This window comes from Microcaecilia unicolor, chromosome 1, assembly GCF_901765095.1.
Source record: "Microcaecilia unicolor chromosome 1, aMicUni1.1, whole genome shotgun sequence".
NCBI classification, from domain to species: Eukaryota; Metazoa; Chordata; class Amphibia; order Gymnophiona; family Siphonopidae; genus Microcaecilia; species Microcaecilia unicolor.
The window spans coordinates 170,966,963-170,993,042 of NC_044031.1; the positions used below are offsets into that span (position 1 = coordinate 170,966,963).

General features: G+C 43.6%; 1 protein-coding gene across 1 annotated transcript in view; it reads left to right on the forward strand.

Moving 5' to 3' along the window:
• The window catches only part of LOC115471638 (cyclic AMP-responsive element-binding protein 5-like), a 218,906-nt gene that overhangs the window by 115,177 nt on the left and 77,649 nt on the right, over window positions 1-26,080 (forward strand). Inside the window, exon 2 of the mRNA XM_030205415.1 lies at window positions 18,829-18,900. Coding sequence (XP_030061275.1) covers window positions 18,829-18,900 — 72 coding nt within the window. The remainder of the gene's footprint in view (window positions 1-18,828; window positions 18,901-26,080) is intronic.

Below are 26,080 nucleotides of genomic sequence, written 5' to 3' on the forward strand. Positions count from 1 at the left end.
TCCCTGCAACGGCAGTTGAGGACGTCCAAAATGTGGATGTTTCTGTGAGGACATCCATGCCTGGATGTTTCTGTGAGAAGGACGACCATGTCTTTGCTATGCCTCCGACACCCTTTATTTATTTGGATTTTGGATCACAGGTAGCAGCAGTGGAATTTGAACTGGCCACCTCTGGATTGCAAGACCAGTGCTCTAACCACTAGGCCACTCCACCACTCCATGCCCTTGAAATTTGGCCGTCCCTGTGGGGGGGGGGGGGGGGGGGGAGGCAGTTCAGCACGTCCAAAATGTTTGAAAGAAAGACATCCATGCCTTCGCTATGCCTCTGCTGACACACACATACCACCCCCACCCCCCAGAGACCTGCATACTGCTATGATGGACCGGAGTATGACATTTCAGGCTGGCAAAAAAAGTTTTTAAAGTTGTTTTATTCGTGGTGGGAGGTGGTTAGTGACCACTGGGGGAGTCAGGGGACGTCATCCCCTATTCCCTCCGGTGGTCATCTGGTCAATTCGGGCACTTTTTTGAGGCTTGGTCGTAACAAAAATGGACCAAGTAAAGTCGCCCAAGTGCTTGTCAGGGACGCCCTTCTTTTTTCCATTATCGCTCGAGGACACCTATCTGTTAAGCACGCCCCAGTCCTGCCTTTGCTATGCCTCCGACACACCCCCGGGAACTTTGATCATCCCCGCGACGGAAAGCAGTTGGGGACACCCAAAATCGGTTTTCGATTATGCCGATTTGGGCGACCCTGAGAGAATGATGCCCATCTCCCGATTTGTGTTGAAAGATGGATGCCCTTCTCTTTCGAAGATAAGCCTGTTAGTCACTCTAACTGCGTACTGCCTTACTGGGGCAGGTCCCCTGGCCCTGACACCCAACTTGTTCCCAAGCACCGTTTAGCAACAATAAAGCAGGTTAGGATGGCTGCTGCTGCTGGAGGCTTGCAAATGGCTGAAATGCTGCTGTGCACTGTGTGCAGCCTAACCAGCACCTGAGAAGACAGGCACTGATTGGTCGGTTAGAGACTGGGTGGGTCTGATCCGATATTGGGTGGGTCTGGGCCCACCCAGGCCCACCTGTAGCTACGCCCTATGTTCAACTGAAGTAGCTACAAAAGGTATTGTGAGCCAGCTTTCATTGTAGTGGTTAGTGCTGATTTTCAGCAACACTAACCTGTTAAGTGCCAATGAAGATAAGCAGATAGCCCCACACAAATGTTGTCACATCACGGGTGAAGTATAATATCGTAATGTAGAAGATGATTGCAGATAAACTGAAATGGCCCATCCAGTTTGCCCAGCAAGGTTTGTAATGGCTGCTCCCTGTGGTTTACCTTGATGCCTTTAAGAAGTGAAAAGATTTCAATGCTGTTTTGATTTGAGGCACCCCAATGTTTGGTTTTTATCCTTTTGCCATTTAAGTAATGTCTTTATAGCCCACTCTTTGAAATCCATCACTATTTTTGTCTCCACCGTTTCCTCCAGGAGGGCATTCCAGGCGCTCATCACATTTCTATGACACAATGCTTCCTGAATCTACCTTTCTGTGGCTTCATATCCTATATGCATCTGGCTGTACAGCTTTCATTACATTGGAAAATGTTTATTTCTGATTCAAATACAATATTGTCTCCCCTTTCCATCTTCTCCTGTAGGGTGTACATATGTACAGTGGTGGAAATAAGTATTTGATCCCTTGCTGATTTTGTAAGTTTGCCCACTGACAAAGACATGAGCAGCCCATAATTGAAGGGTAGGTTATTGGTAACAGTGAGAGATAGCACATCACAAATTAAATCCGGAAAATCACATTGTGGAAAGTATATGAATTTATTTGCATTCTGCAGAGGGAAATAAGTATTTGATCCCCCACCAACCAGTAAGAGATCTGGCCCCTACAGACCAGGTAGATGCTCCAAATCAACTCGTTACCTGCATGACAGACAGCTGTCGGCAATGGTCACCTGTATGAAAGACACCTGTCCACAGACTCAGTGAATCAGTCAGACTCTAACCTCTACAAAATGGCCAAGAGCAAGGAGCTGTCTAAGGATGTCAGGGACAAGATCATACACCTGCACAAGGCTGGAATGGGCTACAAAACCATCAGTAAGACGCTGGGCGAGAAGGAGACAACTGTTGGTGCCATAGTAAGAAAATGGAAGAAGTACAAAATGACTGTCAATCGACAAAGATCTGGGGCTCCACGCAAAATCTCACCTCGTGGGGTATCCTTGATCATGAGGAAGGTTAGAAATCAGCCTACAACTACAAGGGGGGAACTTGTCAATGATCTCAAGGCAGCTGGGACCACTGTCACCACGAAAACCATTGGTAACACATTACGACATAACGGATTGCAATCCTGCAGTGCCCGCAAGGTCCCCCTGCTCCGGAAGGCACATGTGATGGCCCGTCTGAAGTTTGCCAGTGAACACCTGGATGATGCCGAGAGTGATTGGGAGAAGGTGCTGTGGTCAGATGAGACAAAAATTGAGCTCTTTGGCATGAACTCAACTCGCCGTGTTTGGAGGAAGAGAAATGCTGCCTATGACCCAAAGAACACCGTCCCCACTGTCAAGCATGGAGGTGGAAATGTTATGTTTTGGGGGTGTTTCTCTGCTAAGGGCACAGGACTACTTCACCGCATCAATGGGAGAATGGATGGGGCCATGTACCGTACAATTCTGAGTGACAACCTCCTTCCCTCCGCCAGGGCCTTAAAAATGGGTCGTGGCTGGGTCTTCCAGCACGACAATGACCCAAAACATACAGCCAAGGCAACAAAGGAGTGGCTCAGGAAGAAGCACATTAGGGTCATGGAGTGGCCTAGCCAGTCACCAGACCTTAATCCCATTGAAAACTTATGGAGGGAGCTGAAGCTGCGAGTTGCCAAGCGACAGCCCAGAACTCTTAATGATTTAGAGATGATCTGCAAAGAGGAGTGGACCAAAATTCCTCCTGACATGTGTGCAAACCTCATCATCAACTACAGAAGACGTCTGACCGCTGTGCTTGCCAACAAGGGTTTTGCCACCAAGTATTAGGTCTTGTTTGCCAGAGGCATTAAATACTTATTTCCCTCTGCAGAATGCAAATAAATTCATATACTTTCCACAATGTGATTTTCCGGATTTAATTTGTGATGTGCTATCTCTCACTGTTACCAATAACCTACCCTTCAATTATGGGCTGCTCATGTCTTTGTCAGTGGGCAAACTTACAAAATCAGCAAGGGATCAAATACTTATTTCCACCACTGTAGATGTTAGTGTATTCTTGTACGTCTTCTGACACAGACCCTATATCATTTAGATTGCTTTCCTTTGGACTGCCTCCGGTCTCTTTATATGGTTACCGAGAAGGTCTCTCCAAAACAGAACACATTGCTATAGGTGAGGCCTTGCCAATGACCTGCACATGAGGATTACCTGCATTTCTTTTCTACTAGTTATGTCTCTCTCGCTGTGCCACTCAGCATCCCTCCAGCTTTGGCCACCAACTTTTCACATTGTTTCACTACCTTAGATCACTGGCCACTATCACCCAAAAGTGTCTCTCTTGGTCTGTGCACGTCAGTCTTTGCCCAGCCCCTCCCCCCATTCTATACTCCAAATATATCACTCTGCATTTCTGTTAATTTTTAATCTTAATTACCAGGTATTTAAGCAGTCTTCTACTTTTTGTAGATCACTTCTTAATTTGTCTACTTTCTCCAGGGTGTCCACTGTTTCACATCTTCATGCCTTCTGGGGAAAAAAAAAAAGCAAACTTCCCCCTCTTTCAATCACATCGCTCACAAGATATTGAGTGGTATGTGCTCCATGGCTCATCCCTGAGGTACTCATTACTTTTTCTCTCTTCTGAATAAAGTCCATTTACCACTGCCTTCTGTATTCTGTCAGTCAACAAATGTAACTCATTTCACCACTAGGTTGCTCAGTTTACACACGAGCTCCCTATGGGAAACTGTATCAAAAGGCACTTTACTTCAAGTAGACCACATCCAGCATATACCCTCAGTCTAGTTCTCTGGTCACCCAATTAAAGAAATCAATCTGATGTGTAAGGCACAACCTGCCTCTGGTAAGTAAATAAATAGTGTAGGATGCAGGCAAGTGGTTGTGTTTCCAAACAATGGTCTGTTTATTTACAGGAGAAAAGTATTTATGCAGTTCAGCAGGTAATTTCACTGTGAGTGCTTGCCACATATGAGGAGAGACTTGCTGACCTGAACATGTATACCCTGGAGGAAAGGAGAAACAGGGGTGATATGATACAGACGTTCAAATATTTGAAAGGTATTAATCCGCAAACAAATCTTTTCCGTAGATGGGAAGGCGGTAGAACTAGAGGACATGAAATGAGATTGAAGGGGGGCAGACTCAAGAAAAATGTCAGGAAGCATTTTTTCACAGAGAGTAGTGGAAATGGCAGAAACAAATCAAGGTCAGGTAGCGCAAAAAAGTAACACATATGAGTTTATCTTGTTGGGCAGGCTGGATGGACCGTGCAGTTCTTTCTCTGCCATCATCTACTATGTTACTATCCAGCTTATTTTCGAAGGAGAAGGGCGCCCATCTTCCGACACAAATCGGGAGATAGGCGCCCTTCTCCTAAGGGTGGCCAAATCGGCATAATCGAAAGTCAATTTTGGCCGCCCTCAACTGCTTTCCGTCGCAGGGATGGCCAAAGTTCAAGGGGGCGTGTCGGTAGTGTACCGAAGGCGGGATGGGGGCTTGGTTAAGAGATGGCCATCCTCGGCCGATAATGGAAAAAAGAAAGGCGTCCCTGACGAGCATTTGGCCGACTTTACTTGGCCCCTTTTTGTTCACGACCAAGCCTTGAAAAGGTGCCCAAACTGACCAGATGACCACCGGAGGGAATCGAGGATCACCTTTCCTTACTCCTCCAGTGGTCACCCACCCCCTCCCACCTTAAAAATTTTTTAAAACATTTTTTGCCAGCCTCTATGCCAGCCTCAAATGTCATACCCAGCTACATCACAGCACTATTCAGGTCCCTGGAGCAGTTTTTAGTGGGTACTGCAGTGCACTTCAGGCAGGCGGACCCAGGCCCATCCCCCCTACCTGTTACACTTGTGGTGGTAAATGGGAGCCCTCCAAAACCCACTGTACCCACATCTAGGTGCCCCCCATTACCCTTTAATGGGCTATGGTAGTGTTGTACAGTTGTGGGGAGTGGGTTTTGGGGGGGGGGTGGGGGTCTCAGCACACAAGGTAAGGGAGCTATGCACCTGGGAGCAATTTGTGAAGTCAACTGCAGGGCCCCTAGGGTGCCCGGTTGGTGTCCTGGCATGTGAGGGGGACCAGTGCACTACAAATGCTGGCTCCTCCCATGACCAAATGGCTTGGATTTGGCCGGTTTTGAGATGGCTGCCCTTAGTTTTCATTATATGCGAAAACCAAGGTCGGCTATCTCTAGGGGCGGCCATCTCTAAGGTCGACCCAAATGTTGAGATTTGGCCGTCCCCGACCATATTATTGAAATGGAAAAATGGCCGCCCATCTTGTTTCGATAATACGGTCGGGGATGCTGCTTTACGGGGCCGTCCATAGAGATGGGCGCCCTTATAGATGGGTGCCCCCTTTCGATTATGCCCCTCTATGTTACTATATTACTAAATTATCTTTCAATAGTTCTGTGTGAAGCTTTGCAAAGTTCACATGCAGACTTGGTTAAGTCAGGGATAAATACAGCGATGTGAGCCGAAGTTCCCATCACCATCAGTTAATTTTTTTTTCAATGACTACTTGAAAATCTTAGCCATTTTCAGTTTTAGGGGATACAAGCTCCTGTAGTTCCTATATTGTTATCAAAGCACATATTTGTACTACTAGGCAGCAAATGAAACCAGATCAACATCCAATGAGAATACTTTGCTTATTTGTAATAAAATAATTGGAAATCAAGGATAAAAGATCTTTATGTACATAGTAGAAATCAAGTGCTGCCCTGATTCTGATTCAATACATGTGTGGCAATACCTTTTGTAGCTACTCCGTTGAACATAGGGCGTAGCTACAGGTGGGCCTCAATATCGGATCAGGCCCATTCAGTCTCTAACCGACCAATCAGTGCCTGTCTTCTCAAGTGATGGTTAGGCTGCACACAGTGCACAGCAGCATTTCAGCCATGTGCAAGCCTCCAGCAGCAGCAGCCATCCTAACCTGCTTTATTTTTGCTGAACGGTGCTTACGGAACAAGTTGGGTGTCGGGTCCAGGGGACCTGCTCCGGTAAGGCAGTACACAAAGTGACTGTGTGTCTTTATCATCGCAGGCGCCATAGGCAGTCGGTGGCCCAACTGTTTGGGGAGGCTAAAGGGGGCGGGGTTATGGATGGGAGGGGCCAGGATTCGTAGTGCACTGGTCCCCCTCACATGCCAGGACACCAACCGGGCACCCTAGGGGGCACTTTTACAAAAACAAAAAAAAAGGTAAAAGAGCTCCCAGGTGCATAGCACCCTTCCCTTGTGTGTTGAGCCCCCCAAATCCCCCTCAAAACCCATTGCCCACAAGTCTACACCATTATTATAGCCCTAAGGGGTGAAGGGGGGGGCACCTACATGTGGGTACAGTGGGTTTGGGGGGTTGGACGACTAATAAGCATTAAGCAGCACAATTGTAACAGGTAGGGGGGGGATGGGCCTGGGTCCACCTGCCTGAAGTCCACTGCACCCCCTAACAACTGTTCCAGGGACCTGCATACTGCTGCCAGGGAGGTGGGTATGACATTTGAGGGTGAAAATAAAAAGTTGTGAAACATCATTTTTTGTGGTGGGAGGGGGTTAGTGACCACTGGGGGAGTCAGGGGAGGTCATCCCCGATTCCCTCTGGGGGTAATCTGGTCATTTAGGGCACTTTTTGGGGCCTTATTCGTGAAAAAACAGGGTCCAGGAAAAGTGCCCTAAATTCTAGCTACAAACGCATACTTTTTTTCCATTATCGGCGAAAGGCGCCCATCTCTGTTCGGGTGATAACCACGCCCCAGTCCAGCCTTCACCACGCCTCCGACACGCCCCCATCAACTTTGTACGCTTCTGCGATGGAGTGCAGTTGAAAACGTCCAAAATCGCCTTTCCATTATACCGATTTATTCGTTTTTGTGAGATAAACGTCTATCTCCCGATTTGGGTCGAAATCTAGGCGTTTTTCTCTTTCAATTATAAGGTGGAGGGTCTCTTCCTGTTTTCCAGCTCCACATGCTGCTGGTTAATGTTAATAAACAATATAAATACAGATAATCTATGCCTGTTCTTTATGCATAAACTATGTTTTCTGTGTATATTTTAAGGTGTTACCATTGTTTTCCGTATTATCCGGCTTATCACTTATCCAACAGCGACTCTGTCAGGTTTACATCAGATAATTGATTAGGATTAATACATTTTGGTTGTGCGGATCATTGATCTAGGGTCTATATGAGACTGACTTATGTGTTATGTGAGGCACTGGAATATTGACTGCAATCATACAGGTGATTCTATTATAATATTCTCTAATATAGTTAAGTATCTGTTTTTGGAAAATATGCCTAGGGCACTTGGCAGTTCCCAGGAATCCTGCTGCTACTGACAGATCGCTACTCATTTTTTAGCTGTACAAAAGTTTCCAGACATGTTTGACTATGGAATGAATACATGCTTGTTAGTTCTGAGTAGTAATATGAATGTTGTCACAGTTTATAGTAGGGCAATTAACGTGTTAACACTATTAATTTTTTAATGCACTTACATAAGTATTGCCATACTGGGACAGACCGAAGGTCCATCAAGCCCAGTATCCTGTTTCTAACAGTGGCCAATCCAGGTCACAAGTACCTGGCAAGATCCCAAAACAGTACAATACATTTTATGCTGCTTATCCCAGAAATAAGCAGTGGATTTTCCCAAGTCCATTTTAATAATGGCTTAAGGACTTTTCTTTTAGGAAACTAATCAGACCTTTTTAAACCCTGCTAAGCTAACGTCTTATGGACCTTTCTTTTAGGAAGCTATTCAAACCTTTTTAAACCCCGCTAAGCTAACTGCTTTTTACCACATTCTTTGGCAACAAATTTGAGTTTAATTACACGTTGAATGAAGAAATATTTTCTTCTATTCGTTTTAAATTTACTACTTTGTAGCTTCATTGCGTACCCCCTAGTCCTAGTATTTTTGGAAAGAGTAAACAAGCGATTCACGTCTACCCATTCCACTCCACTCATTATTTTATAGACCTCTATTATATCTCCCCTCAGCTGTCTTTTCTCCAAGCTAAAGAGCCCAAGCTGTTTCAGCCTTTTCTGATAGGGAAGTCTTTTCATCCACCTTTATCATTTAATTGCTGTTCTCTGTATCTTTTGTAATTCCACTATATCTTTTTTGAAATGTGGTGACCAGAATGGCACACAGTATTTAAGGTGCGGTCGCTCCATGGAGCGATACAAAGGCATTATAACATCCTCGTTTTTATTTTCCTTTTCCATTTCTTTCCAAATAATGCCTAACATTCTATTTGCTTTCTTTGCTGCTGCAGAACACTGAACAGAGGGTTTCAAAGTATTGTCAACAATGACTCCTAAATCCTTTTCCTGGTCGGTATGGAAACTTGCATCATGTAGCTATAGTTCAGGTTCCTCATTCCCACATACAGTGGTGTGCTGGTAAATTTTTAACAACAGGCTCTCTTCCCCGGTCCACCTCGGCGCCCCCCGTCAATCACTGCGCCCCCCCCCCCCATCCACCTCTGCACCCCCATCAACCTCTGCACCCCCCAAAAAATTGTAGAGCTGGCTATAGCCTGGAGGGAGGCAATGCATTACTCTCTCCAGGAAAAAAAAATTAAATGATCCCAGGTTCCAATCTAATTCATGTTTAATATGGGATAAAATGCCATAAATAAGTAAATAAATATAAACTTTTAACGTTCAGCACCTGATTCTCAAAGTGGACATATTCCAAACACTATAATGAAAATAAAAGTATTTTTTCTACCTTTGTTGTCTGGTGACTTTGTTTCTCTGATCATGCTGGCCCAGTATCTGATTCTGCTGCTCTCTATCTGTTCCCTTGACTCCATTTCCAGGGCTTCCTTTCCATTTATTTCTTTTCTTTCCTCCTTTCTTCTTCATTTCTGGTCCTCCGCAGACTTGACTGTACAGTGGATCCAGCTTCTGCCTATTTTCTCCATCCATGTGCAGTTTCTCTCCTCACTTCCTTTTCCCTCATCTAATCTCCTTCCTCTATCTTCCCTCCATGTCCAGCATTTCTTTTCTCTCCCTTCCCTCCCCTCCATCCATGTCCAGAATTTCTCTTGCCCTCCCCTCCATCCATGTCCTGAAACTCTCCTCTCTCCCCTGACCCCTCTACCCATCCATGCCCAGCAATTCTCTTCTGTCCCCTGCCCCCCTCTACCCATCCATGCTCAGCAATTCTCTTCTCTCCCCGCCCCCTCTACCCATCCATGCCCAGCAATTCTCTTCTCTCCCCTGCCCCCCTGTACCCATCTATGCCCAGCAATTCTCTTCTCTCCCCTGCCCCCCTCTACCTATCCATGCCCAGCAATTCTCTTCTCTACCCTGCCCCCCTCTACCTATCCATGCCCAGCAATTCTCTTCTCTCCCCTGCCCCCCTCTACCCATCCATGCCCAGCAATTCTCTTCTCTCCCCTGCCCCCCTCTACCCATCCATGCCCTGCAATTCTCTTCTCTCCCTTGCCCCCTCTGTACCCATCCATGCCCAACAATTATCTTCTCTCCCCTGCTCCCCTCTACCCATCCAAGCCCAGCAAATAGTTCGAAGAGGGGGGTAGATGAAACAAGGATGAGAGTTGGAGAGATGAATGGAAGAAGACAGGGGAGTGATGATTCCTGGAAAGAGTCTCAAGCAAAAACAAGAGGAAGTGCTAAAGACCATATTTTTTCCCCACTTCTATTGCTCTTGGTCCAACAAAGGTACAAAGTTATTTATTTTCAATTTTTAGGTAATGAAAAATGTTAACTTGTAATTTTGTTCTCTACTGGAAGAATTTGTTTTTCTTCAGTGTTTCTCTGTTCAGTTTAATTTTTTTCTGCATATTTCTTTCTAATTTGCAGTCTCCTATTTTTACTAGGGGATTTGATTTTCCATCAGTAGTGGATGTGGGATTTTGTTAACATGTAGGTTGCATGTAGGAGTCTATAGCAGGCCAGCTTGTGCTCTTCCCAGATGAAGGTGTATAGCTGACGTATCATAGATGGGGGCTCTTGCAGTCCGAGATCTTGATGGTGGTGTGGATTAGGAAGACATTGTACTAAATTATGCCTTTGACTTGTTTTTGGTCTTTCAAAATAATATAAAATGTTTTGTTGGGGTATATGTTGTATATTGTCACATTCATTTTCTTTATTCTGCATTAACTGGTGTGAGATGTGATTCACAGAACCAGTATGCTACTTCACCTTGACAGGGAAAATACAAGGTATCAATGTGTTTCTGCTATGGGTTAGGGTTTTTACAATTTTTCTTATTGATTTTTAATATACTTGCAATATATGTACATAAACATCACCATTTAAAGACAGATCAGAGGTCTGTCAAGTCCAGTATCCTGTTTCCAACAGTGACCAATCCAGGTCACAAGTACCTGAAAGAATTCCAAAGGAGTAAAAAGATTTCATGTTACTTATCCCAGGAATAAGCCGTAGATTTTCTTAGGTCCACTTTAATGGCTTATGGACTTTTTTTTCCCAGGAACTTGCCAATCTTTCTGTAAACCTTGCTATGTTAACAGCTTTTATTACATTCCCTGGCAATGAATTCCAGAGCTTAATTACATAGTGAGTGAAGACATATTTTCTTCGATTTGTTTTAAACGTACCACTTAGTAGTATCATTGAGTGCCGACTAGTCGTACGTCTGGAAAGAGTAAACAAGTGAATCACATCTATAGTGATTGGTTGCTCTGAATTGCATATTCATAACAAATAAGCCTATTATGTAGTTCATGAAATCACAGAACCTACATACATGTGGCAGTGTGTTGTTTTTTGTTTGTTTTTCCCCCCTAAGACGGCAATCCTAGTGTGGACAGTTGGTAGTAGAGAAGCAATGTGAAGGATGGGGGCAACAGTAGGTATGAAAAGTCACATGGGGTGGAGCAAGGGAGCGGGGCATGTGTCAAGTTTTTCACTGTCCAAAAAGTTGGCAACTCTACTTTTGTCATTTCTCATGGTGAAGGAGTTTCTTTAGTCTTGTCACAGATCGTCCTCAGCCTTTCCACATAGCCAGTGTAAGCCAATTATTAGTCATGTGGGGGTTGAAATCTGTCAGGCTGTCAAAACAACTGCCAAAATGGAATTTACATAAGACAGATTGTTTGATTTACTGCTAAGGTGGAGAATCATCCAGTGTGTGTCTCCTACAACAAAATAGTTTGGTCATGTGGACTTGCTCATTACTGCAGTAAAAAGTATCCCAACGTTAGAGAATTGTGTAGCCCTAGCTGGGTTCCTGACTGACATTCTTTTTCATAAATATCAACAGCCTGAAGCATTAGATGAACATATGGTTAGGTAGACTGGAAAAGCTTTATGGTCTTTACTTGCTGTCATTGTCTTTTTCCATGTATATATCATTTTCTTTTTTTTTTGTTTGAAATGAGGTGCCTGTGAAGTTGTTTTTGTTTAAATAGCTTTATTGACACATAACAAAGAATCTTTGTACGGAAAAATGGCATATAATCAATATCTATATTAATTACTGTACAAAAATGAGATGACAAATAAGAAATATGCAATACACCAAAAAGTCCACAAAGAGGAGGGAACCAAGAAACTAATAACCAGAGGAAGCTGGATAATAAAAAAGAGAACAAACTAAAAGATAAGAGCCTTGCTCTAATCAATAGCCCATATTAAATCAGTCAAGGAAACTCTCATATCCAGACAAAAATGCAGTTGGTGAGGATGAAAAAATGGTGTGTTATCTTTCTCGAATTTATAACACACTTGCAGGGGAAATGGAACTAAAATCTACCTCCCATGGAGATTACTTTCTGATGCATTGCAAGGAACTTTTCCTTCTTTCCTGTGTCCTATGTAAAGATCTGGATTTTCTCTAAAAAAGTAACAACAGATTTTCGAAAGTATATTTGAAGCAAGGCTTCTTTATCTTAGAAAACAAAAGAGATACATAAAGTACTTCTATCATAACATTCTTCTCCTGATCTTTCCAAAGCTGCAGAAATGTCCAAACTATTAGCAGATACTTCATTGGCTTCAGAACCCCTTAGATGTTGTACTACACACCTCCTTCAAGTATCAAGGAACTTACATTTTCTGGAAAGGAGGCATGGAGGGGCATAATCGAAAGGGACACCCAAGTTTTGCTGAGGACGTCCTCATAAAACGTCCTGGTGGAGGGGCGGGAAAACCCATATTATCGAAACAAGATGGACGTCCATCTTTCATTTTGATAATACGGTCGGGGACGCCCAAATCCTGTAATTTAGGTCGTCCTTAGAGATGGTCGTCCCTAGACTTGGTCATTTCTGATTTTCGGCGATAATGGAAACCGAGGACGCGCATTTGGTCGTGGGAGGAGCCAGCATTCGTAGTGCACTGGTCCCCCTGACATGCCAGGACACCAACCGGGCACCCTAGAGGGCACTGCAGTGGACTTCATGAATTGCTCCCTTACCTTGTGTGCTGAGCCACCCAAATCCCCCCCAAACCCACAACTGTACATCACTACCATAGCCCTTATGGGTGAAGGGGGGCACCTAGATGTGGGTACAGTGGGTTTGTGGTGGGTTTTGGAGGGCTCACATTTACCACCACATGTGTAACAGGTAGGGGGTATGGGCCTGGGTCCGCCTGCCTAATTACTTATTTTCATCCTACATTACTTATTTTCATCCTACAGTGCACTGCACCTACTAAAATTGCTCCAGGGACTTGCATACTGCTGTGATGGACCTGAGTATGACATTTGAGGCTGGCACAAAATATTTTTAAAGATGTTTTTTTTAGGGTGGGAGGGGGTTAGTGACCACTGGGGGAGTAAGGGGAGGTCATTCCTGGTTCTCTCTGGTGGTCATCTGGTCAGTTCAGGCACCTTTTTGTGCCTTGGTCATAAAAAAAGTAGGACCAGGTAAAGTCGTCCAAGTGCTCGTCAGGGACACCCTTTTTTTTTCCATTATGGGTCGAGGACGTCCATGTGTTAGGCATGCCCAAGTCCCACCTTCGCTATGCCTCCGATACGCCCCCATGAACTTTGGTCATCCCCGCGACTGAAAGCAGTTTGGGGACGCCCAAAATTGGTTTCCGATTATACCGATTTGGGCGACCCTGTGAGAAGGACGCCCATCTTCCAATTTGTGTCGAAAGATGGGTGTCCTTCTCTTTCGAAAATTAGCTTGATAGTATTCTCAGGGTATTTTAATTCCTCCTCTAGAGACCTGTAAAACAAGTCTCTAGGTGGAGTTATTTTTGAATGTGAAAAGTTCAGAAGCATTAAATTTAGATTCCTCACAGAATTGTCTTGATTTTCAAATTTTCTATGAGTAACTTGAGATATAGAAACCTTAAAATCTTAACTGTTGTTTCAAATTCTGCTAGTTTAACAGCCTGAGAACCCATCTCAGTGGAGGAGTAGCCTAGTGATTATTGAGCGGACTTTGATCCTGGGGAACTGGGTTCGATTCCCACCGCAGCTCCTTGTGACTCTGGGCAACTCACTTAACCCTCCATTGCCCCAGGTATAAATAAGTACCTATACATAGGAAACCACTTTGAATGTAGTTGCAAAAACCACAGAAAGGTGGTATATCAAGTCCCATTCCCATCTGTGTATTAAGTGGCTGTAAGGAACAAGAATGCTCCATAGAAAATAAACAGGGAATATGGAGTTCTCTCCTATTTGTCGTATCATGCTGCTATTTTTATTTTAAAACTTGTGGTATGTGTATCTGTTTACATGATAATGGGACATGTATCCTGTCTAAACTGAGCAGCAATAACATTTAATGAAATAATGCTGGGAAATGGAAACTTGAAAGTAGATCAAGACAGGTACAGTTAAGTGCTGTGGAGAAGAAGCATAGCCGCCGAGAGTGGGGGCAAAATTCCCTGGGCCTGGAGCAGGGTTCACTCTGTCTCTCCTGCTCCTGACGGGACCCAGGTGATCGCATCCTGACAGGAGTAGGAGAGAGAAAACTCTGGTGCTGGTTCTTCAGGCCACGCATGCTCAGTTTTGAGACTGAGCATGTGCAACATGAGGAAAGCAGCCATGGGGCAGGCATGCTGGGCAGAGGAAGGAGCCGCGCTGCCTACAGCAGGTGGGTCCAGCCAAGGTACTTCAGGAGGGGGTTGGCGGTGGCGATCATGATTTTGGGGGGGGGGGGGCGGTGGCGGCGGCGATGACGATTCTGCCCCAGGCCCGGCGGCAGCGGCCCTTCCCTGGGCCCGGCTCAGTCTCTCTGCGGCCCTGAGAACAAGAGTAGCCTACTAGTCAAAGCAGCTGCCTAAGAACCAAGAAATCTAGGGTTAAAAATCCCACTGCATCTCCTTGTGATCTTAGACAAGTCGCTTAACCCTCCATTGCCTCGGGTAAAAACTTATTGCAGCCCTCTGTAGTCAGGGAAATACTAGTGTACCGAATGTAAGTTGCCTTGAAAAAGATTTGAGCTAAATCCAAAATCTTTTCCCTCCTTTCCCCCTTTCTGGGTCAAAGTGAATTGTTAACTAAAGAGAGAAAAGGCATCTAATCTAATGTTAAACCAGTGACTTGTGCCTACTGTACTTCAAACACTCAGGGCTTCTTTTACAAAGCTGTGCAGCAAATGAGAGGAAGCCCACAGGAATTGAATGGGCTTCCTCTCATTTACCACACAGGAATGAATCTCTAGCGCAGCTTTGTAAAAAAGCCCTCAGTCTTTTTATTTTGAATTTATTAGGTGGAATGTTACCTTTGGGAAATGTACATCATGGATGTCTTTGTATTTTGGTCAGCATAAGAGGAAATGCATTTCTGCTTTTATTTCTCCCATGTTGTGGTACCTGCCTAGTTTTTCTTGGGGTTCCCAGTTCTAAATGTTTCTATTTCTAATTTGTGATCCCTTGTTCTATATTTGGTGAGGGTTTGTCTGTGCTTTGTGTGTAACCAATGTGTGATATTCTGTTTGCATGTAGTTTCTGTGTAGACTGTAGCAGTCTTACTTGTTTGGTTTTGTCAGTAGTGGGTGTATTGGTGTTCTAGGACCGCGTGTATATAGTAGTGCTGTCCATTCTTAGGTAGGGTTCATTTTGTTTGAATCATAGAAATTTAGTGCTACTGTTGTATGCTAGGTTTGCTACATGTATGTTAGGATTTTTTTTCCAGTTTTGTATTTCACAATTTTTCTGGTAGTTGGGAGATTTGTGTTACTGTTCCTCGAATGACATGAGAATCAAACTATATATCTCTATTTCTCATAATATAATTAATATAATATCTTCTGTGGAGAAAATGTGCTAGTTATGATCTGCACCTGTTGACGGAAGATAAGGTTTTGGGAACGCAGAGCATGTTTACATTTAATTCATAAGAACTGCCTTACTGTATAGATCATTTATGAAGTGTTACATAGGCGAACATCATCCATCAGGTGTGTCCTGACTGAAAAATGTTTTTGAGAACCATGAATAGAGTAATTTTAATATAATTTTTGCATTTATAGCCCACCTAACCATTTACATAGCTCAAGGGATAGCATAAAAAATGAAGTAAATGCATACTGGATAGGCATGCCATTAATATCCAATTGTATCAAAGTATATAATTCACAATTGTAATATTTCTTAAATAACCACATTTTAAAATCCCTTAGAACTGCATATAGCTTTTCTGCTCACACAAGAAAAAGGCAAGACAATTCCATATTTCTGGCCCTATGCCATCAATAGCTCTTTTCTAAGTGATCAATTTAAAATCCTGAACAGAAGGTAAGATCGCTTCAAAGTGATCTTCAGATTGTGAACTTTGAGCCTGAACATACCTTGCAATCTAGGCAGGCACCAAACCATGTGAGATCTTTAAGATTAACAATAAGGCTAGGCTCAAGTTTAAGCTCTTCATTGGCTGCCAATTAAGTTATCATAAAGAGATTGCTCTATATCATTTAGAACCATAGGAGCCAGCTCTGTGGGTGCTGTGGGTGCTCAGGCACCCCCAATATTAAACAAACACATTGACTGTGTCCAGGGAGATGTCCTTGAGTGCTCGAGGCAAGTCAGGTTTTCAGGATATCCACAATGAATATGCATATGAGAGGTTTGCATGCACTACCTCCATTGTATGCAAATCTATCTCGTTCATATTTATTGTGGATATCCTGAAAACCTGAAATACGTGTGGCACTCAATGTCTGTCCCTGATCTAGACCTTCAAATTTGTCCTATTCAAGTGCACCTGAGTACATCTTGACTCTTTGCACGCCAATATATATAATTTTCCAGCATCATTATCCAACATGGCGCCTTGTTGCATGACATTACTGTTTCATATATAGACTCCTCTATGGATGCTTTGCTCATGAACTCTCCAGTGGAATCTCTACATGGAACATCCTCACATTTCCTAACTTGCAACACACTCTTCCTAGCACTGATCACCTAGGAGAAAAAGAAATTCTAGGTGTTACTAACATACCAACCATATACTCAATTATGCCATTTCAAACATATTCCTTGGACACATCCTAAGTTCTACATAATGGTTTTAACACCTTTTCCCACCCAAATGAGGACATAGTGCTTTCTGCCTTCTACTAAAGTCCATTCATATTCTTGCACAGAAGCCCTTCAAGCTGTAGACTAAATGTGCATTCACCTGCTACTTAAAGAACCTGAAGAGTGTGTGTGTGGGGGTGGGGGGGGCATAGCCAGATACCCTATTTTGAGTGGTCCTGGGCCCAAGATGGGTGGGCAGAACTCTGCCCTGTCTCTCAAATGATTTGGTCTCTCCCTCTCTCGCCTGTATGCCATATGGTCTCTCAAACATCCCCCCTCCCCCGCATACCTTTTAAATAGCAGATTTTCACTGGCAGCGATCAGCAGCTAATACACAGTGCTCATGTTGACTCCACAGCCTTCCCTCTGATGCAACATCCTGTTTCTGCAGGCGGGAAGACTGTGGGGCCGGTATGAACAGTATGTATCAGTTGCTGCTCGCTGCAGGCGAAGATCTGGTATTTACAAGGTATGTAGGAGGGCAGTTGTTGGGAGTTTTCGGCTGGTGGGGCTTGGGGATCCCTGCCAGTCACATAGGTGTGCTGCTACTGGGTGGGCCTGAGCCCAAAGTTGGTGGACCTGGGCCCACCCTTGGCTATGCCACTAGTGGGGGGAGGAACACTAATTTTGCTTGATCCTGATAAAATCGACATGCTGATGGTAGGGATGACTCTATCAAACTGGTTGTTTTCTTTTGCTTACAGTGTTGCTATGAACAAGTTCCCATTTCTCTCAATTCCAAGGTCAAGTCAAGTCTCATCCAAGTACAGCTATCACTCCCACAGTTGGCCTCCTTAAGTCAGCATCACCAAATACTAGCTGCTTACATTACTTTTTCTTATGTTCACTCCAAATTGTTTGGTCCAGGCTTCAGTACGGGAAAGTACTTTTGCCCAAGAGGTCTAGCCATAGGGGTGAATAACTCTTGCCTTTTAATGTGTGTGCATCTCAAAAAGGGCTAAGAGTTTAATACTGAGCAGCCATAAGCTTGGGCATCATCCACTTGTGTTCCTGACTCGATCCTTCTTCTAGATGGGGGAAAAAGTAATGTAGCCTTCCCTGTAACAAGTGTTTTCTGTAGACAGCAAGATTGATAAGTCACACAGTCCCTCCCACCTCTCCAAAAGTTACCTAAGTATTTGAGCTTTGGAACTAACTGAGGAGCTGAGGAACTGCTGTGCATGGGAAGAGCTATGCATGCTATGCAAGCTCTCAGATCTTGGAAAGCTGTTACATCCTGGTGCTGTTGGATGATATTCACTTGTGTGCTTTTATCAAGCTGGCTGTGAATGGAAAACTCCTGTTACAGGTAAGCAACATTGCTGCTATTGATAATGCAAGCCGAATTCCAGAATCCTTGAGAGAGGGAGTTTTTAGGCTTTGCTTGGATATTGTAATGATCTTTCAGCCTAATATTCAACAGAGAAATGTTAAAGGGCCTAAGGCCTTCTAACACTGTGCTCCACGGCTGTAGCTTGTCTTTTTCAGACTCTGGGTCACTTGCACTTTGGGACCGAAAAGAGCTGTGAGTTTCACTGCACGGTAGCTCCACCCTTTGGGCTGTGTATTATTAACTTAACCTGTATCATTTGAGCCAGCCCTTCACAATAACTGCTCACAGCATCTAGTGTACAGAAACCCTCTGGAGTCTGCTTCTTGTAAGGCTCAGAGCAGGAAGTGGAATTGGAGAAGGCAAGGTAACAAAAAAAAAGAAAAATTAGAATCTTGCTGAGCAGACACACTCTTATCTAATACCAACATTGGGCATTTGTTTTTCCTAGGCAGGATTTCTGCTAGGACTGCCTTCTTAATTTTTTTTCCCCCTTGAAAGTAAATATATGCTCAGGAAAGAACAAAAAGATCCCAGACAGCAGGGAACCTAGAAAATAAGTTAGGACTTGTTAGTAGATGTGAATTTCCTTGCATGTATCTTTTTGTTGTTGTTTGTGAGTGAAGAGTAACCATGATATAAAAATAAAAAGACCATAAGATCAAAGCCCCACTTTTTGCTTCTTCCTAAATTGCAGCAATGGAGAGAGTGTGATGTTCATGGATTTCTTCTCTACCGTCTAGATTTATGAGGAATCGGAGATGAACTTGGAGCAGGAGAGGACTTTTGTTTGCACTGCCCCAGGCTGCTCACAGGTGAGTAAAGCACATGATAATATTAACTGGCTTTCAAATCGTCTCCTGATATATCATTATGATCTTGATAGCAATACTTTCCTCAAGCTACCCTGGATAATATTACATAATAGGAGAGCCAGCAGACAGCTGCTCAGATACAGTGCTAATTGCTAAATGGTAAATTGTTAGAGTAATTTAAAAAAGGAAAAAAAAAAAGCTTCCAGCTACACTTTCAACATTCCTGTAATTTGCAGCTTGAGTAGCTGAAAGCTGTGCTTGTTTTCAAGGGGCAATAACTTTTTTTTTTAATCTGATAAAATTGTTTTGCTTCACTTATGCTGCAATTTGACAGTGGTTTTGTTGTAGGTTTTTCTTTTTTTTTTTTTGTTAATCCAGTTTTCCCAATCTGATAAAACTTGAATCTGCGCTTGTTCTCTGCTGAATAATAGGACAATGCAGAGGCCTCTGATTTCATTTTCTTTTAATGAAATGTTTATCCCACCTATTACATTAGTTCTAGCAGCTTATAGAATAAAAATACATATAATAGATGAAACAATTACAAATTAACAAAACATCACTTAAAAAGTCAACTAATTCAAATTCCAACAAAATTGTATCCGAAAGCCTCGCAAAAAAGATAAGTCTTCAGTTTTCTTCCCAAAAAGAAACGTAATCGTGTTCTTATCACAGCAGTAATGGAGCCAATGAATGAAAATGTTCCCAATCTTGTGAACTGTTTGTGTGCAATTTTCAAGGCTGGATTGGGCAATAATTTTTGATTAAGATGAAGCTCTCTAATGAACATAAAATTGAAGAAGAAACTGTAAGTCTAAATACCTCGAAATGTGTAAAATCCTGAATGCTGCACCAAATATCTTAAATTATAATCAAAATTTAATAGGGAGCCAGCACAAATTCAGGACCCTTTTACAAAGGTGTGGGAGGGCTGACGCACACCAAATCAGCACTACCACCGGGGTAGCGTGCGCCGAATCCCGCGATACAAATTATTTTTCTATTTTCTACCACAGGGGTGTTGCCGGTGGTAATCAGCAGCATGGCCATGTTGGAGCACAATGCATGGTTACCACACGGGTAGCAGGTGAGCCCTTACCGCTAAGTCAATGACTGGTTAATTTTTGAGCACGTCCATTTCCTGGTCCACTAAAAAATGGCCTTTTTCCTAGCCGTGATAAAAAGTGGCCCAGTGCATGCTCAAAACAGGTGCCCACACTACTGCAGGCCACTTTTTAATGGGGCTTTGTAAAAGGACCCCTCAATAAAACTGGAGAGATATGGTTAATTTTTCTTAACTTGGCTGCCAGAATGATTGCTAGTCTATGTGCCTGCTGCAAAAAGTTTAAGTACTTGTGCAAGCAAACCTACATAAACTAGATAATGTAATCATGTTTGAAAGGACCAGAAGCTGTCCACAGTATGATATTTGTAATTTAACATAACATAAGGCTCTATACAGTTTACAAAATAATAACAGTGTATAACATAACAATCGACATGATAAATTCAGACAATATCAAATTAGCTAACCAGATATAACACATTCCTAATTAAAATACTTTTGAGAAAGTATTTCAATTGTTATTGAAATTTCATCTAATCACGCTCCTAAGGCCCCCTTTTACAAAGCCACGCTAACAGCTGCCCCTTGGCAATGCCGACACAGCCTACCACACCGGCAGCCATTAGCGTGGCTTTGTAAAAAGAGGCCTAAGTTCAGTAGGTCAAGAATTCTACGATAAAACTGCAGTATGAGAAAATAAAGTCTTCCATGAGTATGATAACCTCACAAAGGATGCTGGAGGAACTAACAGTTTTTTTCTATTGATCAATCAACACTGGCCTCAACCAGTCCAGAGGGAAACTAAAACCAAGATTTCAGGACAATAACGGTTTAGTATTTTAAAGACCAAACACAAAATCAAATGCTGGGATGTCAACTTGACACATTTAGAAATTATAATGAATCATATTCTGTTCTCACAACTTCTACAAGGTGCATTAATGTGATCTTCAGCCCATAGAGAGGAGAACTAAACTTTGTTCCTATAGACGCTAAGGGTCGGATTCTATGGTGCGCAAAATTATGGGCTATCCTGAGATGAGTGAACCTAAATTGGCTAACAAGCAAATTAGTGCTAATTGGGTGCTGACAATCGATGTTATGCATGCAAATCAAAAGTGTTGCCAATTATCTTGCTAGGTTCTATTCTATAAAGATCTGCGTGAAAATCTTATATGCGGCAACTCAAAAGGGGGCATGGCCATGGAAGGAGCATGGGTGTTCACTGGGTACAGGTATTTAGGCCTGGTTTTAGGTGGCCTGATGTGTGCGCCTAAATTTTAGTTGCAAGAATGGCATGTGAGCATATTCTATAAACTACGCCTAATTTTAAGAGTAGTTTATAGAATCACGCTAACCACTAACCGCATGGTTTTATGGTGCCAATTTTTAAGGTGCCATATATAGAATTTCCCCCTTAGTGTGTACAGTTTTTGCAAGTGCATAGGGTTAAAAAACAATAACTAAATTATATTCCTGTGAAAAATGAATGAAGTGCAGATATAAACAAAAACCATCACTCAGTGTAGGTAGCCAAACCCTCACAGTCCCAACTTTTTTAATGCTTACTGCTTGCATATAGGGATGAAATGTATAAATCACACTCAAAAAATTGTAGCAGAAAACCCCCCCACTTAAGCGCTATTCTATAAACTGTGCCTAAAGTTAGGCACGGTTTATAGGATAGCGCTGAAGTGCAGGGGTTGCATGTACATTTAGGCGTGCCCATTTGCACCTACGAAAACGTGGTGCAAATGCCCCGCCTAAATTTACGCATGAAACCCCCTTATTCTATAATTGCATGTGTAACTGGAATCCATACCCATGCTCTACCCAGAAATGCCCAAGACCCTCCAGTTTCTGCACCCTCTTTTCCGAGGCATGGATAAATTTAGGCAGGTAACATGTTAATTGATTTCAATTAGCACCTCTAATTGCTTGATAAGCCAATATTGGCAATGATTGGCTCATTATTCAATTACATTGCACACACAAATTGGGTGTGCGCCCAAATTTGTGCATGCGATTTTTAGCAACTTATATAGAACTAGTAAAAGAGGCCCATTTCTGACAGAAATGAAATGGGTGCTAGCAAGGTTCCCCCTCCCTACCTCCCTTCCTCTCTCTCCTCTGAGTTCCAGCCCCCCTCCCCTCTGAGTTCCATGCCCCCCTACCTCCCTCCCTCCCTCTCCTTTGAGTTCCAGGACTGCCCCCTCCCCTTTGAGTTTTTTTTGTTGTTACATTGTACCCCGCGCTTTCCCACTCATGGCAGGCTCAAAGCGGCTTACATGGGGCAATGGAGGGTTAAGTGACTTGCCAGAGTCACAAGGAGCTGCCTGTGCCTGAAGTGGGAATCGAACTCAGTTCCTCAGTTCCCCAGGACCAAGTCCACCACCCTAACACTAGGCCACTCCTCCACTCCCTCCCTCCGAGTTCCATGCCCCCCTCTCCTCCGAGTTCAAGACTCCTGCGCCTCCCTCCCTCTATCTCTCTCTCCCTTCCGAGTGCAAACACAACCTGTCCTCCACCTGGACCTTGCCTTCCTAAGTGCCGGTTGTAATTTAAAAATTCTTACCTCGGGGTCTGGTGTCAGCAGTGAAGGCAAGCGGCGCTTCAGACTGCCTTCCTTTCTGTCTCAGCTTTGCCTCTGGTCCCGCCCTCATTTCCTGTTTCTGGACCCCGAGGTAAGAATTTTTTAATTAGCCGGCATTTAGGAAGGTGATGATTTTGTGGATCAGGGTACAGATTTTGAAAGTAATACGTTCTTTGATTGGGAGCCAGTGCAGTTTTTCTTGGAGGGGTTTGGCACTGTCGAACCGCGATTTGCCAAATATGAACCTGGCTGCTGTGTTTTGAGCAGTCTTGAGTTTCTTGGTGAGTTGTTCTTTGAATCCAGCATAGATTCCATTGCAGTAGTCTGCGTGACTTAGTACCATTGATTGTATTAGGTTGCGAAATATTTCCCTCGGGAAGAAAGGTTTTACGGGCTTAAGTTTCCACATTGAGTGGAACATTTTCTTTATAGTGGAATTCACTTGGCTCTCGAATGTGAGGTTGCGGTCAATTGTAACGCTGAGTATTTTTAGGCTGTCTGAGATAGGGAGGGTGTGTTCTGGGGTGATTAAGGTTGAGGGTTTGTAAGTATTATGTTGAGATGAGAGGATGAGACAATGTGTTTTTTCAGTATTCAGTAACAGAGTACTAGTTTTAAATAGTTTGATCTGTTCTTACTGTACACCGCCTTGAGTGAATTCCTTCAAAACGGCGGTAAATAAATCCTAATAAATAAGAATAAACAAGCTTACCACAGATCTATGGCTGGCCTAAATGTGGTACTCTAGTGTATAGCTTATAGTATTTATGTAAATGTTGGCTCCGTCATGCTCCAAGCCATTGACCACCCCCTTGCATTTATGTGCATGTCTAATGGCATACTGCTGAGTGCACAGTTCGCACATAAGTGCTCAAGTACGCATATGTCTGCATATGTGCTGGCATTCTAGAAACATATTCGCATGCAACTGGCGACTAGGCGCCTTGTTATAAAATTAGGGGTTGTATCTTTTGTTTCTCAAATCAGTAGTTCCCTGTTGCTCTTTTATTCTCCTGTAGGCTCACTCCTCTTTCATCCTCCTCTGTAAGAACAGGGGTGTTCTGGAGATGTTAATCGGGGCACACTTTCAGGGACCTGTAGAGGCCTAAGTAACCCCTGTTACTGCTCAACACTTTTCTGCTCTTTGTAGTGCAATGGTTGGGCTAGCCAGAGAGAGATTATAGTGGGTTGAGGTTTTACGCCAGTCCCCATTTCCTTCCCTTACCTTACTAGAGAGCTGCCTTTGTTTTGAAAACTGGGTGTATACTCAGATCACAGTAAGAGCCACTAGAGGTCTCTGCCATATAAGCAAGGGAAAACTTGGGGTCTCTACATACAGATACTGACGTTTAGTAGTAAGCAGGCATGTGGCAGGGTTACCCGGAAATGGCAACCGCCATTACGGCAACTGTAAGCCACATTGAGCCTGCAAATTGGTGGGAAAATGTGGGATACAAATGCTACAAATAAATAAATAATAAATAAAAGTACCAGATGGAAAGCACTTTCCATTAGAAAGTATATGGATGCTTGGTGGACAGCTGTCTTATAGCTACCAGAACATCTTGGATTGGTGTTAATAAATCCAGAGCAGAGTTGAAGCAGACGCTACTCAATTTCCACACTGGGACAGCGAGAGACTTCAGATCTAGGTAGGGCTACCATATTTGCTGTGAGGAAAAAAAGAGGACAAAAAATATCACCCCACCCCACCACGTCACACCCCCACCCCGCCCCCTGTCACTTTGATTCCTCCCCCCAAGAAAGCCAGATTCTTTCTCTGTCCCCCCCATGTATATCTCCTCCGGCCTCCTCAATCTTTTTTCCAGCCTCTCTCCACCCACATAACTCCACTCACGTCCCCTCCCCTTCTGTACCTTATTGTAGTGCCCTGGTGGTCTAGTGGACTCTTTGGGGCAGGAAAGCCCCCTCTTTCCTGCCCAGCATGGCTGCAGACCTGTCTTGCTCCCAGCGCCACTTCAAAATGGCTGTAAAGAGTTCAAGCAGTGAGGGGGATCTTTCCTGTCCTGAATAGGCCACTAGATCACCAGGGCACGATAACAGGGGAGGGGAGAATAGGATACCCTAAGGCCCGTCCACCCGCCAGCCTACCCGTTTGTCCAGAAACCCAGACAAATGGGCAGGCTGGCAAAACCTGCCCAGATGCCCTGTAGTGTCCTCAAAAAGAAGACATGTCTGGGTAAAACCCTTGATTTGGGTGAATAAGCCAGCCCGAGTCATTAATGTTGGAAAACATTGAAGCCTGCATGGTGGTAGAACTGTTAATCTCTTTAAGAGAGGAAACCAGCTCTGTCAAAGCCAGTATATGGTGGAACTATGAGATTCTTGGTACTTGGTCACTGTTGAAATTTGTGCAGAGCTTTTCCTATGAGAGGAATGGGAGAATGTGTGTACAGAAGAAACCACATCCACTATTCACTAGTGCATATGGGGCTAAGTGGTCATAGGACAGGAAGATGGAGCAGAAAACTGCAAGCTTTGTGTTGCTGCTGCCAGAGAGGTCAACCTGCCAGGTCCTCTGTTCTTGAAGGATGGTTATATGGTTGCAATGTCTAGGGATCACTTATGAGGCTGGAGTACTCTGCTGAGCCTGTTTGCTATGTGGTTGCAAGTCATGGGGATATAAGAAGCCTATATTTGCATACATTAGCTATGACAAAGTCCTAACTATTTGTCACTTCCTGGAAGGAACATAGGCATCTCGTTCCTCCTTGTTGATTGATATAAAATATTGACACGGTGGTTTGTTAGGGATTAAAACTCACATATCCTGGAGGAGATCAAGAAAGTGTAAAGGCATAGTTAAATTGTAAGAGGTTCCAAGTGGTTGCTGTGGAAGAGCATCTTGGACTTCACCACGTTATTTATATGTGGTAAGCACTGATATGAGTTTCCTAGCCTATGTTTGAACCATCTGTGGTTAATACCAGTTGGTATTTTAATGGAGCAAAAGGGTACACCTTTTACAAGATTGATGTTGGATGCCCACACTGTGTAACATGATTCTGAGTGGGACTGAAGGATGAATGATGGTAGAAAGAAGATGGGAGTTCTGATTACATTGGAGCTTGAGGTCCCATTGAGAGTGCCTAATTTTCAGAAGAGCCAGAGGCTTTACCTGGGGTGCAAAGCAGACTTCTGAAAACTGACAATGAAGAGCATGACAGACTTTCTTGTCATTGAGAACTAGGGCCTGAATTTTAGAAAAGGCCCCTAAAAGCCAGCTATTGAGGTATGAGAAGACTAGATGGCCTTCCTTGTGGAGATGGCAGCTACCAATATGAGGCATTTTGTAAACACTTTTGGAGCTGAAAGGTTGAATAGAAGAACCTTGTATAAAAAGCAGTCCGTGTGAAAGATGAATCTCTGGTACTTTCCATAGGGTGGATGGATTGTGATTTATAAACGCATCCTTGAGATCAAGGGTACAGAGCCTGTGCCCTTTCTTTAGGAATCGTAGAATAAAGGGAAGAGTGTTTATTTTTGAATTTCTCCTTGTG